The 15,131-nt window shown below is 46.8% G+C and overlaps 1 protein-coding gene across 2 annotated transcripts in view; it reads left to right on the forward strand.

Moving 5' to 3' along the window:
* WWP2 (WW domain containing E3 ubiquitin protein ligase 2) overlaps positions 1 to 15,131 on the forward strand; it is a 156,027-nt gene that overhangs the window by 63,049 nt on the left and 77,847 nt on the right. For both annotated transcript variants that reach the window (XM_066348153.1, XM_066348154.1), the window contains exons 5-6: positions 2,594 to 2,731; positions 4,403 to 4,499. In XM_066348153.1, coding sequence (XP_066204250.1) covers positions 2,594 to 2,731; positions 4,403 to 4,499 — 235 coding nt within the window. The remainder of the gene's footprint in view (positions 1 to 2,593; positions 2,732 to 4,402; positions 4,500 to 15,131) is intronic.

Here is a 15,131-nt window from a genome sequence, read left to right on the forward strand (position 1 = left end):
GGATTATGTTTCTTTAAATCTAGAAGAATCTGTTTCCTGCTCCCCCCCATTTCTAAAAAAAAGAAAAGTATTTAAGAATGTTGACATTTTGAAGACTCCAGGACAGTGACTATATAGCTGTCCATATTCTGGATTTGTCTGATGGCTTCCTCATGGCATGATTGAATTTGTTTCTCTGTCCCCTGATTTCATGTAAACTGAGAAGGAGGTTAGCAGCTTGACTGAGTTCAGGCTAAATGCTTTTAGAAAGAAAACTTTAAAAGTGTCGTTGCATCCTTCAGGATGCAGCACCTCAGGAAGCATGTGGGCGTCCAATGGTCTCTCTCTCAGCAATGGTCAATTTGATTTTGATGGCAGAGGTCTCTTCTGATTTTCTTTTTTAGTAAATAGAACAGTGGAGGGTTATAGTCTCAAAAGTTTAGTTTAAAGAAGAAAGACTCCCCATATCCTCATTGGCTCTGTTTGAACATCAAATTTGTCTCAAAGTGTTGTAAGCTAACCTGAGCCTAAAAGTGCTTATCTGTTTCTTCACTTCTACCCCTTCTTGCTTCTCTCTCTCTCTTCCCCTCCTGTAGCCATATCTATTGGAGCAAGTTGGCCCTGGGTGCTGAGGATGGTACCATGGCCTCTGCCTCAGGTGCTAAGAAGAGCTTGGTTGCTGAGCAATGGAGCAACGCCCTAGATGGGCAGAGTATCACCCCCTAGTGGACTTTTGCTGGGTGAATCCCAGTCGGGGTGCATGCAGGAGTCTGTCTCTTTGCCTCCCCTCCTCTCACTGAATAATAAAAAAAAAGGAGCCCTACTGGGTACTGTTTATTTCTTTACAAGTGTCCTCTGAGAAATGTGCTTTTACTGCTCCCTGTTCTATAGAGAGAGCGATGGCCACATTGAGGAGTGTGTGTAATGCTGCACAGCTAACTAGGTAGAAGAGATCTGAACCCAGGCTGCCTGTATGCCCTGCTAGGTGCTTAGGCACAGGGTCTTGGAATAAGAGAATAGGGAGACACTCCTTGACTTTTCTTTTTCTATACAGTAATAACCATTTATTACCTCATGGTTTCAATGGGTCAGGATTTGGGAGTAGCTTAGCTGGGCACTCTGGCCTAGTATCTCTTATGAGGTTGTGGTCCCCTGAAGCCTGGACTAGGGGTGGTGGCTTCACTTCCTTGGGGCTCATTTGCCTGTTTGGAGAGTGGTATTGCTGGTTGTTAAGACCCCAGTTCTTCCCCCACTTGTAGACTTTTAAGGATCTTTTTTTTCAGATTACAAGTGTTATTTTATAGAAATATTTGGAACTCATCAAGCCCTTCAGTGAAACTGACTAAAATAGCAAGAGACTCAAAAAGATTTGGAGAGCTCCATTGCAGGGAAGAGAGGTTAAGGGAAGGGAGCGATGCTTAGAACTTGAAAACGTGAAGGGTACCTGGTTTCTACTTTATTATATAGATCCTTGAATTGATCCAGGCCTTTTTTTTTTGGCTAAATTCTTAAAGGGGCTGTGTCTGTTTCTTAGGTTTGGGCAGGCTTTTTAGTCGGGGGAAATTGTTTCTAGGAAGTGCTCATGGAGATACTTATGTAGACATACCCTGCCTTATTTTAGAAAACCAGTGAAATAGTGATAATACAGTAGCAACTAAGAGATAAAATTAAGTGGTGAGCGGGGGAGTTTTGTGGCATTTTCCTGCTCTGGCTTTATCGGTTGTGGGGGAGGCACGGAAGGACTGCACACCCTTTGGAAATCCTCACAAACACTGCTCTCCCTTGGTCGTTATTGACCAGCCCTGAACTGGAGGTTACAGGTCCTGAGCAGTAATGGGATGGAAGCTATGTGATGCGGCTGGGTGTGGTGGTGGGGTTGGATGTGTGTGTAGAAGTTCCCAGCCCACCTCCTGGTGTGCCCACACTGCTGACTTCACCTAGCGCTCTGGGAAGTGTGTGAACCGAAGCTGCCTCCCACCTCAGTCACAGAGCTGGGCGTCGACAGGTCTCTCCTCCCACGACTAACCCAGGGCCATGCGACTGTGGAGCTGACTTGCTTGTATTAAACTTTTATTGTTTAAAAACTTTTTCCTTATTTCAAAGTTAAACATTTTCAGGGTTGAAAATAACAACAACACTTTTTAACACAAATAAGAAAAGAATGCGCCATGAAATCCTTCATCTAGCGATGACTCCTGATGACATCTCAGGGGCTCCTGACCTGTTTCCTTTTGTCACAGTTCTCGACCTGGGCAGGGGATGCCGCTCGGAAGAACCGCTTTCTTCCTCTGCACGCCATCAGCCTCTCTCTTTCTTTCTTATGGTCCTGCAAGTATGAGCAAACATACAAATAAGTAATGTCGAAATTATGTAGTTAACCTAATAACCTAAAATGTTTAGAAAAGAGAGTACAGCCTTCCCCGCCAGCCTCCTACAGCAGTGGTGACAGACGTGTTCCTTCCCATTCTCTTCTCCATGCCCTAGGACAGGTTTGAAGACGCAGAGAAACGTTGCCAGGGGAGCCAGAAGAGGCGAGTGGGAGCTTAGAAGTTACAGAATCTTAACTCCGGGGCATTTGCTTTCTCCCGTCCATGTTGCCTTTTGTGTCCAACAGTGGAGAACACGCAGCTGACTCTGGACCTGCAGACGGAGAACAAAGGCGGTGTTGTCTCGGGCGGGGAGCTGACAATTTTCCTGGACGGGCCGACTGTTGATCTGGGAAGCGTGCCTAATGGCAGTGCCATGACAGACGGTGAGTGCTGCCCTGCTCCTGGGGGTGGGGGCAGGGGGTGCCCAGGGTTTGGTCCTCTACCAGGGCCCTGGATTTGGGAACGGCTCGGCCAGCCCTGGCCCATCGCTGGTCCCGATTCTTTGTAGCAACCACAGCATGATCAGAATCATGGCATGATTTTACAAGGACAGCTTTCTGATAAAGGACCAAAATAAATGTCAAGTCTTTCTAAGTGTGTTGTTTGGTTTGAGAGCAGGGAAAAACATCTTTTCATCCCACATGAGCTTTGGAAAATAAAATGTCTTTACTAAATATTTCTTGGGCCCTTTTTTTCATCCTAATACAGTTAAGCTTTCTAGGGAGCTTGAGGGTGTCTTTTATGAGGTGCTACTGGTCGGGGAAGGGGACTCTGTGTCTTAGAGATTCTAGCAAAATACAGACAGAAGCAGGGAATTTGGAGACTGTGTCCCACTCTGCCCTGAATGTGGGCAGTTTGTTTTTTTGATCTAGTCTGAAATTAGTCACCTTTGGATCTAGCAGGAAATTATTTCATGAAGTCTGAAATGGGTTGGGTTTCTCCATAACTTTTCTCATTAAGTGTGATGTAACTAAGGCTCTCTCCAGGCCCAAAACAGGCTTTCTGTAGCTTCAAGGGGGTGAAATTTGAGTTCTAATTCAAGAGCACTCGGCGAATGGTTGGGCCTTGACTTGAGAATCCTCCCTCAGCCGGACCGAATGGTGCTTGGGTTCTTTTGGTGCATGGAGAAAACCAGCACGTATATAGGTAATCGAGCACCTACTGTGTCCTGGGTCTCGTACCGGCTTCCAGCTAGATGGCAGGGGCAGAATTCACCTGGTGGCTTCTCCCAGGAGCAACTATAATTGTGACAAGCGCTCTGAAGGAAAGGTGGTGGGCGATATGAGATCCTTGTACCTGGGGCTCTCATCTACACTGGAGGGGGCAGGGAAGGCTTTTCTGAGGAAGCTGAGACCTGCTGGGGCATGAGGAGTTTAGACAAGGGTGTGGGGGAAGGGGTGGCTGAGTGAGAGGTGGAGTCCCAGGCGCAAAGGCTGAGCTGGGAGTGGGCTTGGCCTGTGGTGGGAGCAGCAGTGGCCAGGGGGCTGGATCGCCGGGAGCAAGGACAGTGCTGGGAGGTGAGGCCGCAGAGGCAGGCTGGCTCAGACCACCCAGCCTGGAAGGCCTTGCTAAGGATTTTGAATCCCTTCCTAAGAAGCAGGAAGCTGTTGAAAGGTTTTTAGCAGAACAGTATCATAATTTGGTTTAAATTGAATTGGATTTGGCTTTTTCAAAGCTCTCTGGTTGTTAGATGGAGAAATGCCCCAATTCCTGCCCCCGTTTTGCATGGTCAGCATTTGTTCTGTTTCACGTGATGGCTGAAGTTCATGTAATATGTCAGGCAACATGCTTGTAAATGCCTTCGGACATTCTTAAAGGTCTCGGAGAGAAAGCTGTTTCCCAGGTTTGAGGCCCCTATTTCATGGCCCTGATCAGATTCCACCTGGCTGTCCCTATTTCTTCTCTTGCTGGTGGCTGCAGCTTGCTTGACTAACGGTGTCCCACTTTGTTGGGCGACTCTAATGCACAGGCAAGCTCTGTTCCTGCAGCCACATCTCTAACAAGGGTTGAGCTTCTCAACGTTTGTCTTTTCTTGTCATGAATCTCCTTTCTAGGATCTCAGCCAGCTACGAGAGAATCCGGCGGGACAGCTGTCACTCCAGAGAACCGGCACCAGTCCCCCAGCACAAACTGCTTTGGAGGGAGATCCCGGTAAGACCCTCGAGGATGAGGAGGAGCCTGGAAGGTGCTTAGAGCCATTGAAAACACACTGGCAAGTGGCAAGCAACGATTCATGTTAGCAACTGGTGGAAATTTCCGGAGAGTGTATAACCGACTCAGTGTGTTAAGGAGGCCCAGAGGGGAGTACAAAGCTCAGGATTCTCGGAAGGGTCAGGGGCTGCCTGTCAAAGATTTGGAACTGGCTAAGTTGGTTGTTTGGATAAGAGGAGCTGCTGAGCAGAACTTAACTGCTTTTTATACCTCAAGTGCGGCGGGCACAGTTACCTGCCAGGATACACACAGAGGTGCTCAGAGCAGTGCTTCTTTGTGTGTGACATTTTCTGTCTGACTGTTTCTGCTTTATGGGGGGATCCGTGGTTCCCTTTGGAGTGTTGGTTAAGACCTCCCGCACTTAGAGTCAGAGTTACATTATACTTGCTATATGGGTCATGGATGACTTTCTTTTATTTACTGACATGCCCATCTCATACCTGTGTTCACGGTACAAACTCCCAGGCAGGAGAGTAGTTTTAAGTGCATTAGGGAGACAGGGAGGGGTTTGCAAACCTGTTCTTACTGTTTATGACAATGTACAAAATCCCCAGGCTTTTTAAGGAGAAGAATCATATGAATGTAGTGTGTAAATCTTTGTTAATTTGTAGAGAGTAGGGGCATACTGGTAAAATCTTCCCAACAAAGCCCAGGGTGTGGGGGAAAGTGCTTGGAGAAGCAGTATGAGTTCAGCCAGTACCCACAGCATCTGGAAAGACTTCCTCCGAGGACCGAGGACAGCCACTGGCCTCTCTGGACTGGGTTGCTGGGGGCGTCTGTGAGGTTGCAGTCCCTGGCAGGTGTCAGGAGCAAGAGAGGGTTGGGTGTTGGATCTTCCGTCTCTGGTGTCATTGTAAGCCGAGGTGTGTCTCCTTGCCCTCTTCTCTCCAAGCTTCTGCAAAGGTGTTACCCACACTCCAAAGACCAGTTCCCATTTCTGTGACTCACGAGGCGACCTGCAGTTGGGATAAATAGTCAAGTCTCACAGCATAAAAACTGACAATGTAACTGGCAAATCTGTGTCCACCAAGAAGCAATGACACCCAGAACTAGAGAAAACAATCCCTCCTGTGGCGAGTAGCTGGTGGAGAGGAACACCCTGGCATTTCACTCTGAGAATGATGCCTTCTTAGCTCTGGCGCTGGGGACCGCTGCCTTGGCCTTTTAGCTGACTTGGAAAGTTTGTGTCAATCGACTGATAGACATATTTGGAAGTGGGAGGCAGAGTCCAGCTTTAAGTTTGGACTTAAGTTCTTAACCTATTTATTGTGCTCTGAAGTTCTCTAGTTGATTGACCTTGAAATTCATACACACTATCCCTGTAGGCCATCTTTGTTGTTTGCATCAAGGATTATTGATTGCTAAACCAGCTGCCAGACTGCCATGGAACATCGAATGCATTTTTGCCATGACACTGGTAGACATTCAATGCTAGTTAATTATTGGTGGGCAAAGTGCCTTCCAGCTATTCTAAACTGCGCAGGAGTCCTCCTCCGTCTGCCTAGCCCCTGCAGCCTTTTCTGTGTGTGGCCTCTGAGTTTTCACAGGCCTCGGCCATCTAAGTATTGGTTCGGTGTTCACATGGCACACTTTTGAAAGTTTCACCCGAAGGCAGTATTTTCTGTGTCCCTGAGAACCCCTTTCTGCACCGCTGCTGGGCAGTGTGCCTGCGCAGATGGGAGCAGGGTAGCCGACTGGGTAAGAGCACTCCACTACAGCTTGCTATTTGATATTGCATAAGTCACTAAACTTTCTGGTGCATCAGTTTTCTCAGGTGTAGAGTGGGGTCTACCTACCCCAGGGTCATTATAGGAGTTAATAGCTAGCATGTCAGTCTGAGGGCCTTGCACACTGGGAGTGCTCGGTGAAAGTTGTGGGGGTTTCTTTGCTCTGGAGCCTGCCTGTTGCACCCCCTGCCCACACTCCTACCTCTTCCCCCAGCCTGGGAGGTGTGACATTACTGATGCATTCACATCAGTTAATGGGTGATGAATCAAACCTTCAGGGTTCAAGGACAATCCTCCGCTGCCCTTGGTTTGCTGGGGCAGAGAGAGTGATGGGCTTCTGTCTGTTGCCTCCCAGACTAAATATTTAGCTTTCAGTGTCTGAAGGATAGGTTTTTCTTGGACTTGGGTGTTATTCACCATGATCAAAGGTGCTCTGATGTGCCCGTGAAGGTGAAGACTGCAGTGTCCAAGCAGCTTTCTCTCCTTCCCCCCTGCCTTATTAAACCGTGGAGCTGGAACGGTGGAAGGGTTTTACTCTGGGGGATCGTCTACCCAGGTTTAGCGAGCAAAGGCACTGTTTGCTGGTCAAGGCCTCCTTGCTCCATTTTTCAGTGAGATCTTGCCCACTCTGTAAGAATAATCGAATGAAACATCTCTAGCTACTTTATCATCTTGTCGACCACGGGGAAACCCCATGCGTTTGTCACCAAGAATTCACATGGCATAAATTTTTTTGCAGACAGACCGTATTAGTACACAGTCAGTGGGTCTGGACGATTGAAGAAAGAGTTACTCTCAGAAATTGTTGTATAGTCCTATAATAAATTACTGTCCCATAGTAAAAAATGGGTGAGGCCCTGACCGGTTGGCTCAGCGGTAGAGCGTCGGCCTGGCGTGCGGAAGTCCCGGGTTCGATTCCCGGCCAGGGCACACAGGAGAGGCACCCATTTGCTTCTCCACCCCTCCCCCTCGCCTTCCTCTCTGTCTCTCTCTTCCCCTCCCGCAGCTGAGGCTCCATTGGAGCAAAGATGGCCCGGGCACTGGGGATGGCTCTGTGGCCTCTGCCTCAGGCGCTAGAATGGCTCTGGACACAACAGAGCGACGCCCCAGAGGGGCAAAGCATCGCCCCCTGGTGGGCATGCTGGGTGGATCCCGGTCGGGCGCATGCGTGAGTCTGTCTGACTGCCTCCCCATTTCCAGCTTCGGAAAAATGAAAAAAAAAAAATGGGTGAAAGATAGATACATTAATATGGTGGAATCTCAGAAACATAACACTGAACAAGAGAAGCAGATCACAGTAAAAAACATGCAGTACGATGTAATTTATATAAAGTTAAAAAAAGTAAATTTAAAATTATATATATTTTTATTTATTTTATTTTTTAAATTATATTTATTTTAATTTATTGTGTTTACATAAATTCAAGTGTCCCACCTAGTACATCCCTCCACCCCCGTGTTCCCCTCAACCTCCCACTTGTCCCCCTCCTCCAAACGACCCCCCCTTCCCTCCAGGATTTGCTTTTATGCTCTCTATAATGCTTTGTTATGTATAAAATTGTATATATATATATTATTTATTTATTTATTTTTGTATTTTTCTGAAGCTGGAAACGGGGAGGCAGTCAGACAGACTCCTGCATGCGCCTGACCAGGATCCACCTGGCACGCCCACCAGGAGGCGATGCTCTGCCCACCAGGGGGCGATGCTCTGCCCATCTGGGGCATCGCTCTGATGCAATCAGAGCCATTCTAGCGCCAGAGGCAGAGGCCCCAGAGCCATCCTCAGCACCCGGGCAAACTTTGCTCCAATGGAGCCTCGGCTGCCAATGGAGCCTCGGCTGCGGGAGGGGAAGAGAGGGACAGAGAGGAAGGAGAGGGGAAGGGGTGGAGAAGCAGATGGGCGCTTCTCTTGTGTGCCCTGGCCGGGAATCGAACCCGGGACTCCCGCACGCCAGGCCGACGCTCTATCACTGAGCCAACCGGCCAGGGCCATATATATATATTTTTATGAATACCTTTATAGGTAGTAAAACTATAAAAAGCAGAAGGGAGTAATTAACCCTGAATTCAGGAGAATGGTTCTCATTGGGGAGATGGAGATGGGTATAATGAGGAAAAAGCACACAGAAACTTACATGTGCCAAGAAGTTAATTAAAAAAAATTTTTTTTCCATTGATTTGAGAGAGAGAAAGAGAGAGAGAAGCATCAACTCGTTCCACTTAGTTCCCTTTAGTTGTGTAGTCATTGGTTGCTTCTCATGTGCTCTAACTAGGGATCAAACCCATGACCTCGGCATGCTGGGATGACACTCTATCCACTGAACCACCCGGCCGGGGCCAGGAATGTTAATTCTTAGCATGGGTAGTGGGTCCTCCACCGTTTATCTTACTGTTTTTCCTTAAACTGAATATATTCTAATATATTCTTTTGTTTACATAGTATAGTTTACAGTAAAAAATAGAGTGTCGCACACCCACCTTAGAAAAATGAACTGCCATGGAGAAATTGTTTGCGACTGAGGTAGACAGATTGCAGAGCCTAGGATTTCTCCAGGCTCGATAATGACCGCTCATTTCTCTTTTGCCCAGTGTACGTAGGTAGCAGTGTAGCTGATGAGTCTAAGTCGGTGCTCCACATTGGCCTTGCTTTCTGGGAATTCAGTTTGGGAGGCGGGGGAATGGGTTCCAGATGAAAGCGGGTCACTGCCAGACATGTGTCAGAGCAGCACTAACCTTGGTGGCCTGTGAGGGCTGGTCTAACAGCATTTGGTGTTTGAATGGAGTGGGACGATTACATGGCATGCCCTGGTTTCTGTCTGTTAGTGTGCCACCCTGCCCTGTGTCCTCAGCCAGGGTTCCACATCCTACTAGTGGAGAGTGCCCGGGGTGTCGTGGAGCCCCTGGGAGAGAGTGTGCTAGCTGGCATGAGGAGTACCCACCACACCTTTTAATAATCCCCTAGTGCTTATTTGATTTTACTGGAATGAGGGCTGGTTTTGGGAACGATGCCTAAGTTAATCCAGGTTCTGAAGATCTAATAATGTGTGCCTGGTCTGGTGCACACGATGTACAGGGCTTGCCGAAAGCACCTTCCACAGCGAGTTCACAGTCTTTGTGATGCACTAGATGTGTATGGAACTGGCCAATAAAACTGAGTGCTCAGAGAGAGAGGAGATCAGTGGCGAGGGAAAGTGAGGGGGGAGTGGGACGGGAGTGTGCAGAGAGACTGTTGTCCACTGTCCGCTGTTCAGTATAGTACCTGAGGGACTAGTGGCGGCAGCTACCGTGTGAACTAGAGAAGCTAACAGCAGGAAGTATGTGGAGGGAGGAAGAACTCAGCAGCGGGGATCCGAGCTGGAGCTGGCAGCTCTGTTCAGTTAGGGCAGAACTAGTTGTGAAATTCCAGACGGAAGAGTGGAAAGCCAGGATGTCTTAAGGCCCTCTGTTGTTTGCTGGTTCTTAGCATCTGTGATTTCCCCACCTCCCCAGCTAGTATGTGAAATCTGGGTGAAGGTGAAGTCAAATGACGGATAGAGCCCATAGGACTGTCTCCTAGTGATGCTGCTACTCCGTGCTCAGCCTGAAGATTTCTTCAGACTTGAATAACTCTCTCCTTCGTCTAGAATCCCTGTAGATTTTCCAAAGTCATACAGGGACAAAAAAGTGGAAGAAAGCGTTGAATTTGCTTTTAGGTTCATGAACTTTTTCATTAATAGGTCTGAAAACTGTGAAAGGGATCTTGGTGAAGAAGCTGCACGTAGGGGCTTATAGAACGATTAATTTTACAGTATGTATTTAAGTTATTTTGTATAAGAGTATGTGTGAATGTGCATGAATGTGTGTGCATGTGTGTACGTGTGTGTTTGCTGAAGGGCTGGAGACCTTAAATCTGTATGTCCATCATTAGCTGTGTTGGTCAGAATCTGTGTTTTAACAAGTTCCTCCCACCCAGCCCGTGACTTTATTACACAGAAAAGTTTTAACCTCTTAGAGAGTTGTCCTCTGCCCTCCTCCCTTCTTTTCCTTTTTGTCTTGCTTTGATGAAAACATATCAGATTTATTGCCTCCTTGGCCTTGGCACTACTGACCTCTGAAGATTTAAAAGAGGTATAATCTCGGAGACTTATAGAGCCCCAAGGTCTCTGGTGAGCTCTAAATAGCTCATCAGCTGTGTCTGCAGACAGCCTAGCCCAGAAAGGAAAGAAAAATAAACTCCGTCGGGCATGGTTCTGCTGGGAACGCTTGGGAGTCCTGGGGGCCCAGGGCTATTGGGAAGCACAGCTAACTGGGAGGGAGGGACAGGGACTGAGCCTTCGGGCTCCGGGCCACTCTCTCAGGGATTGTTGGCTACCAGTGACTCCTTCAGGTGAGCTGACTAAAGGCTACTTGATCTGGGATTGCGGTTATTTGGAGATGCCACCCTGTCAGCATGAAACTCAAGTGAGCCCGTTGACAGTTTCCATTCAGCCTTCCACCCTACAGCTTGTACTTGAAGTCTGGCTGTTACAGCCTCATTGCGGCTGCTGGGGAAGAGGAAGAAGTAAGGAAAGGAATGATGAGCTGAAGGAATCATTTATTCATTCAGTGACAACTGAGACACAGTAACTGAGACACAGTCCCTGCTCACTGGGAGCTAATGGCACTCTCTTCTGAGCGGTGGCTTACATGGAATAGGACTGAGACTATGGGCAAGAGCCCGACTGCATTCTCAAAGCCAGATGTTGGAGAGTAGTCATAGAGCTTAATTATACATTCTTTTATACACTAATTTTATTATTATTATTATTTTATTTTATTTTTTTTTAGAGAGAAAGAAGACAGGAAGGGAGAGAGATGAGAAGCATCAACTCGTAATTATGTCACTTTTAGTTGTTCATTGATTCTTTTCCCATATGTGCCTTGACCTAGGGGCTTCAGCTCAGCCAGTGACCCCTTGTTCAAGCCAGCAACTTTGGGCTCAAGTCTGTGACTATGGGATCATTTTTTTTTTTTTTTTTTTTCATTTTTCTGAAGCTGGAAACAGGGAGAGACAGTCAGACAGACTCCCGCATGCGCCCGACCGGGATCCACCCGGCACGCCCACCAGGGGCGACGCTCTGCTCACCAGGGGGCGATGCTCTGCCCATCCTGGGCGTCGCCATATTGCGACCAGAGCCACTCTAGCGCCTGAGGCAGAGGCCACAGAGCCATCCCCAGCGCCCGGGCCATCTTTGCTCCAATGGAGCCTTGGCTGCGGGAGGGGAAGAGAGAGACAGAGAGGAAAGCGCGGCGGAGGGGTGGAGAAGCAAATGGGCGCTTCTCCTGTGTGCCCTGGCCGGGAATCGAACCCAGGTCCTCCGCACGCTAGGCCGACGCTCTACCGCTGAGCCAACCGGCCAGGGCCATGGGATCATTTTGATGATCTTATGCTCAAGCTGGTGACCCTGTGCTCAAGCTGGTGACCCCGGTTTCGAACCTGGCACCTCACTGCCCCCAGTAGATGATCTATCCACTGCACCACTACTGGTCAGGCTTAATTTTTTACTAATTGAAATCACACATTATGCATTACTATACATTTGTTTATTCAGGACTATTTATTTCACAGGTATTTATTGGTCATTTCTTTATGACCCAAGAGAGATGTGGTATGTGTCAGAAAACTGGTGAGGAACTCTTAGAACTACATGGAAATAAGGCAGAAATCTGCAGTTGAGGCAGTATTTGTTCCAGAAACATGAGTGCCAAGCTCCAAGCTAGGCTGTGGTAAGAAAAAGATAAAAATGGTCCCTGACATTGGCATGGGACTGTGGCATCTAGTAAGAGACAGATACTGGGTGACAATTACAGTTTGGTGTGACGAACACCTCAATAGTGGTCAGTACACATGCAGGAGGAAAGTAGTGGAAAGTTTACCTAACTCCAGCTCACATGTCTGAGCTATCCTCTGTAGGAGTTTGCAGACCAGTGAAGTGGGGGTAAGGGAAGTCACTCCAGGCAGAGGGTACAGCCTGGGCAAAAACAAGGCTGGATAAGAGACCTTGGCATATTCGAGGAAATACTAATCATTTGGTAATGTGGATATATAGGGTACTCAACATGATAGCTATGGCAAATTATGGCTCACAGACCAAATCCAGACTGCCATCTTTCTTTTGGGCCTGTTTCTGTTTTCTTTTAAAGAGCAGTGTTAGGTTCACAGCAAAATTGAGCAGAAGGTACAGAAGTTTCCCATATGCTCCCTGCCCGCGTACACACAGCCTCCCCTGCCATCTGTATCCTGCACTGAGGTGGGGATGTACATATGTTATAGTGATGAGCCTACATTGACACATTATTTTCCCCTAAAGACCTTAGTTTATATATGGTTCACTTTGGGTGTTGCACATACTATGGGTTTTGACGAATTTATATAGACATTTATCACTATTATAGTGTCATGCAGGGTAGTTTCACTGCCCTGGAAATCCTCTGTGCTGAGCCTGTCTTTTCTTCCTCCTTAACTCCTGGCGACCACCAATCCTTTTTTTTAAAATTAATTTTAAAAGGATGATATTAATCAGAGTACATAGGTTCATAGAACACATCTCCAGGTTATTTTGACATTTGATTATGTTGCATACCCATCACCCAAAGTCATATAGTCTTCTGTCACCTTCTATCTGGTTTTCTTTGTGCCCCTCCTCTCCCCCCACCCCCTCCCTTCCCCTCCCCTCCTCCCTGGTAACCACCACACTCTTGTCCATGTCCCTGAGTCTCATTTTTATGTCCCACCTATGTATGGAATCATATAGTTCTTAGTTTTTTCTGATTTACTTATTTCACTCAATATAATGTTATCAAGGTCCATCCATGTTGTAAATGATCCGATGTTATCATTTCTTATGGCTGAGTAGTATTCCATAGTATATATATGTACCACATCTTCTTTATCCAGTCATCTATTGAAGGGCTTTTTGGTTGTTTCCATGTCTTGGCCACTGGACCACCAATCCTTTTAAAGTCTCCATGGTTTTACTTTTTCTAGAATGTCATATGATTGAAATTATTTCATGTACAGCTCAGATTGGCTTCTTCAACTTATTAATATGTATTTAACCCGACCCTGGCTAGTTGGCTCAGTGCTAGAGCATCAGTCTGGCATGTGGAAGTCTCAGGTTTGATTCCCAGCCAGGGCACACAGAAGCACCCATCCACTTCTCCCTCCACCTTTCCCCCTCTCCTTCCTCTCTATCTCTCTCTTCCCCTCCCACAGTCAAGGCTCCATTGGAGCAAAGTTGGCCTGGGTACCAAGGATGGCTCCATGGCCTCCGCCTCAGGTGCTGGAATGGCTCTGGTTGCAACAAAGTAACGCCCCAGATGGGCAGAGCATCGCCCTTTGGTGGGCATGCCGGCTGGATCCCGGTCAGACATGTACGGGAGTCTGTCTCTCTGCCTTCCCGCTTCTCACTTCAGAAATAGAAAGAAAAATAAATAAATAAAAGAAAAATAATATGTATTTAAATTTCCTCCATGGCTTTTCATGGCTTGATAGCTCATTTATTTTTAGTGCTAAAGAATATTCCATTGTCTGGATGTATGTACCATTGTTTATCCGTTTACTTATTGAACAACATCTTGGCTGCTTGATTTGGCAATTACGAATAAAACTTCTATAAACATCTGTGTGCATGTTTTTCTGTGGACATGTTTTCAACTCCTTTGGGTAAACACCAAGGAGAGCAATTGCTGAGTCGTATGGTAAGAATATGTTTAGTTTTATAAGAAACTGCCAAACTGTCTTTCTAAGTAGTTGTGCCATTTGGCGTTCTTACCAGCAGCAAATGAGAGTTCCTGTTGCTCCACACCCTCACCAGCATTTGGTGTTGTCCTGTTTGGATTTCGGCCATTCTGATAGGCGTATGGTGGTATCTCATGGTTTCTGCATTTTCCTGATGATGTGATATGGGGAATCTTTTCATATGCTTATTTGTCATCTGCATGTCTTCTTTGATGAGGTGTCTGTTCAGGTCTTTTGCCCATTTTTTTAAATTGAATTTGCTCCTTTTCTTATTGTTGAGTTTTATGAGTTCTTTGTATAGTTTGATTAATGCTTCTTTATCAGATGTGCTTTTTGTAATTCAATTGTTTTCTCCCAGTCTGTAGCTTGTCTTATTCTCCTGACCACCTGTTTTTTAAGATAAAATTTTACTTGAATACAGCTATCCTCATTCATTTACATATTGTCATGACTACTTCTTTGCTACAGTGACAGAGGTCAGTAGCAGTGAGTGAGACTGTATATGGTCTACAAAGCCTAAAATGTTTGCTATTGGGCCCTTTACAGAAAATTTGCTGATCCCTGCTGTAGGAGATAGTGAGAAGGTATAAACGGTCTTTTATGCTTTACTGAGGAATTCAGATTTCATTCTTTGGAGATAGGGAACCACCGAATTTTGAGTGAGTGAGGGCATGATGTGCTGTTTCTGTGGTCAGCTATTCAGGAAAGCATCTGATGGGAGAATTTGACGTTGAATCAGTTAGGATTTGTTGCAGAAAACATAAATCACTCTAGGTATTTTGAGCAGAAGGGGATTTAATATGGGGAATTAGGTATTTACAGAAGTCATTGAATAGGCTGCAGGAACAGAGTTGAGCCTTTCCCCATCCTTGGTTTCAAGGTCACACACAGCCCTGCAGGTGCAATCCAGATGTCAGGAAACTGCTCCAGCCCCTATAACCACTTGACATGCAGAAGCTGGTATGTAGGCAGGGAAGTGTAGGGTCTGCAACAGCCCCTGCTTGTCATCACCACCACAAGGAAAATGGTCTCTGCCTTCCTCCTGCTCTCCAAATCTCCTGCAAGACCTTCCCATTGTTGCAC

This window comes from Saccopteryx leptura, chromosome 9 (genome assembly GCF_036850995.1).
Source record: "Saccopteryx leptura isolate mSacLep1 chromosome 9, mSacLep1_pri_phased_curated, whole genome shotgun sequence".
Lineage (NCBI taxonomy): Eukaryota > Metazoa > Chordata > Mammalia > Chiroptera > Emballonuridae > Saccopteryx > Saccopteryx leptura.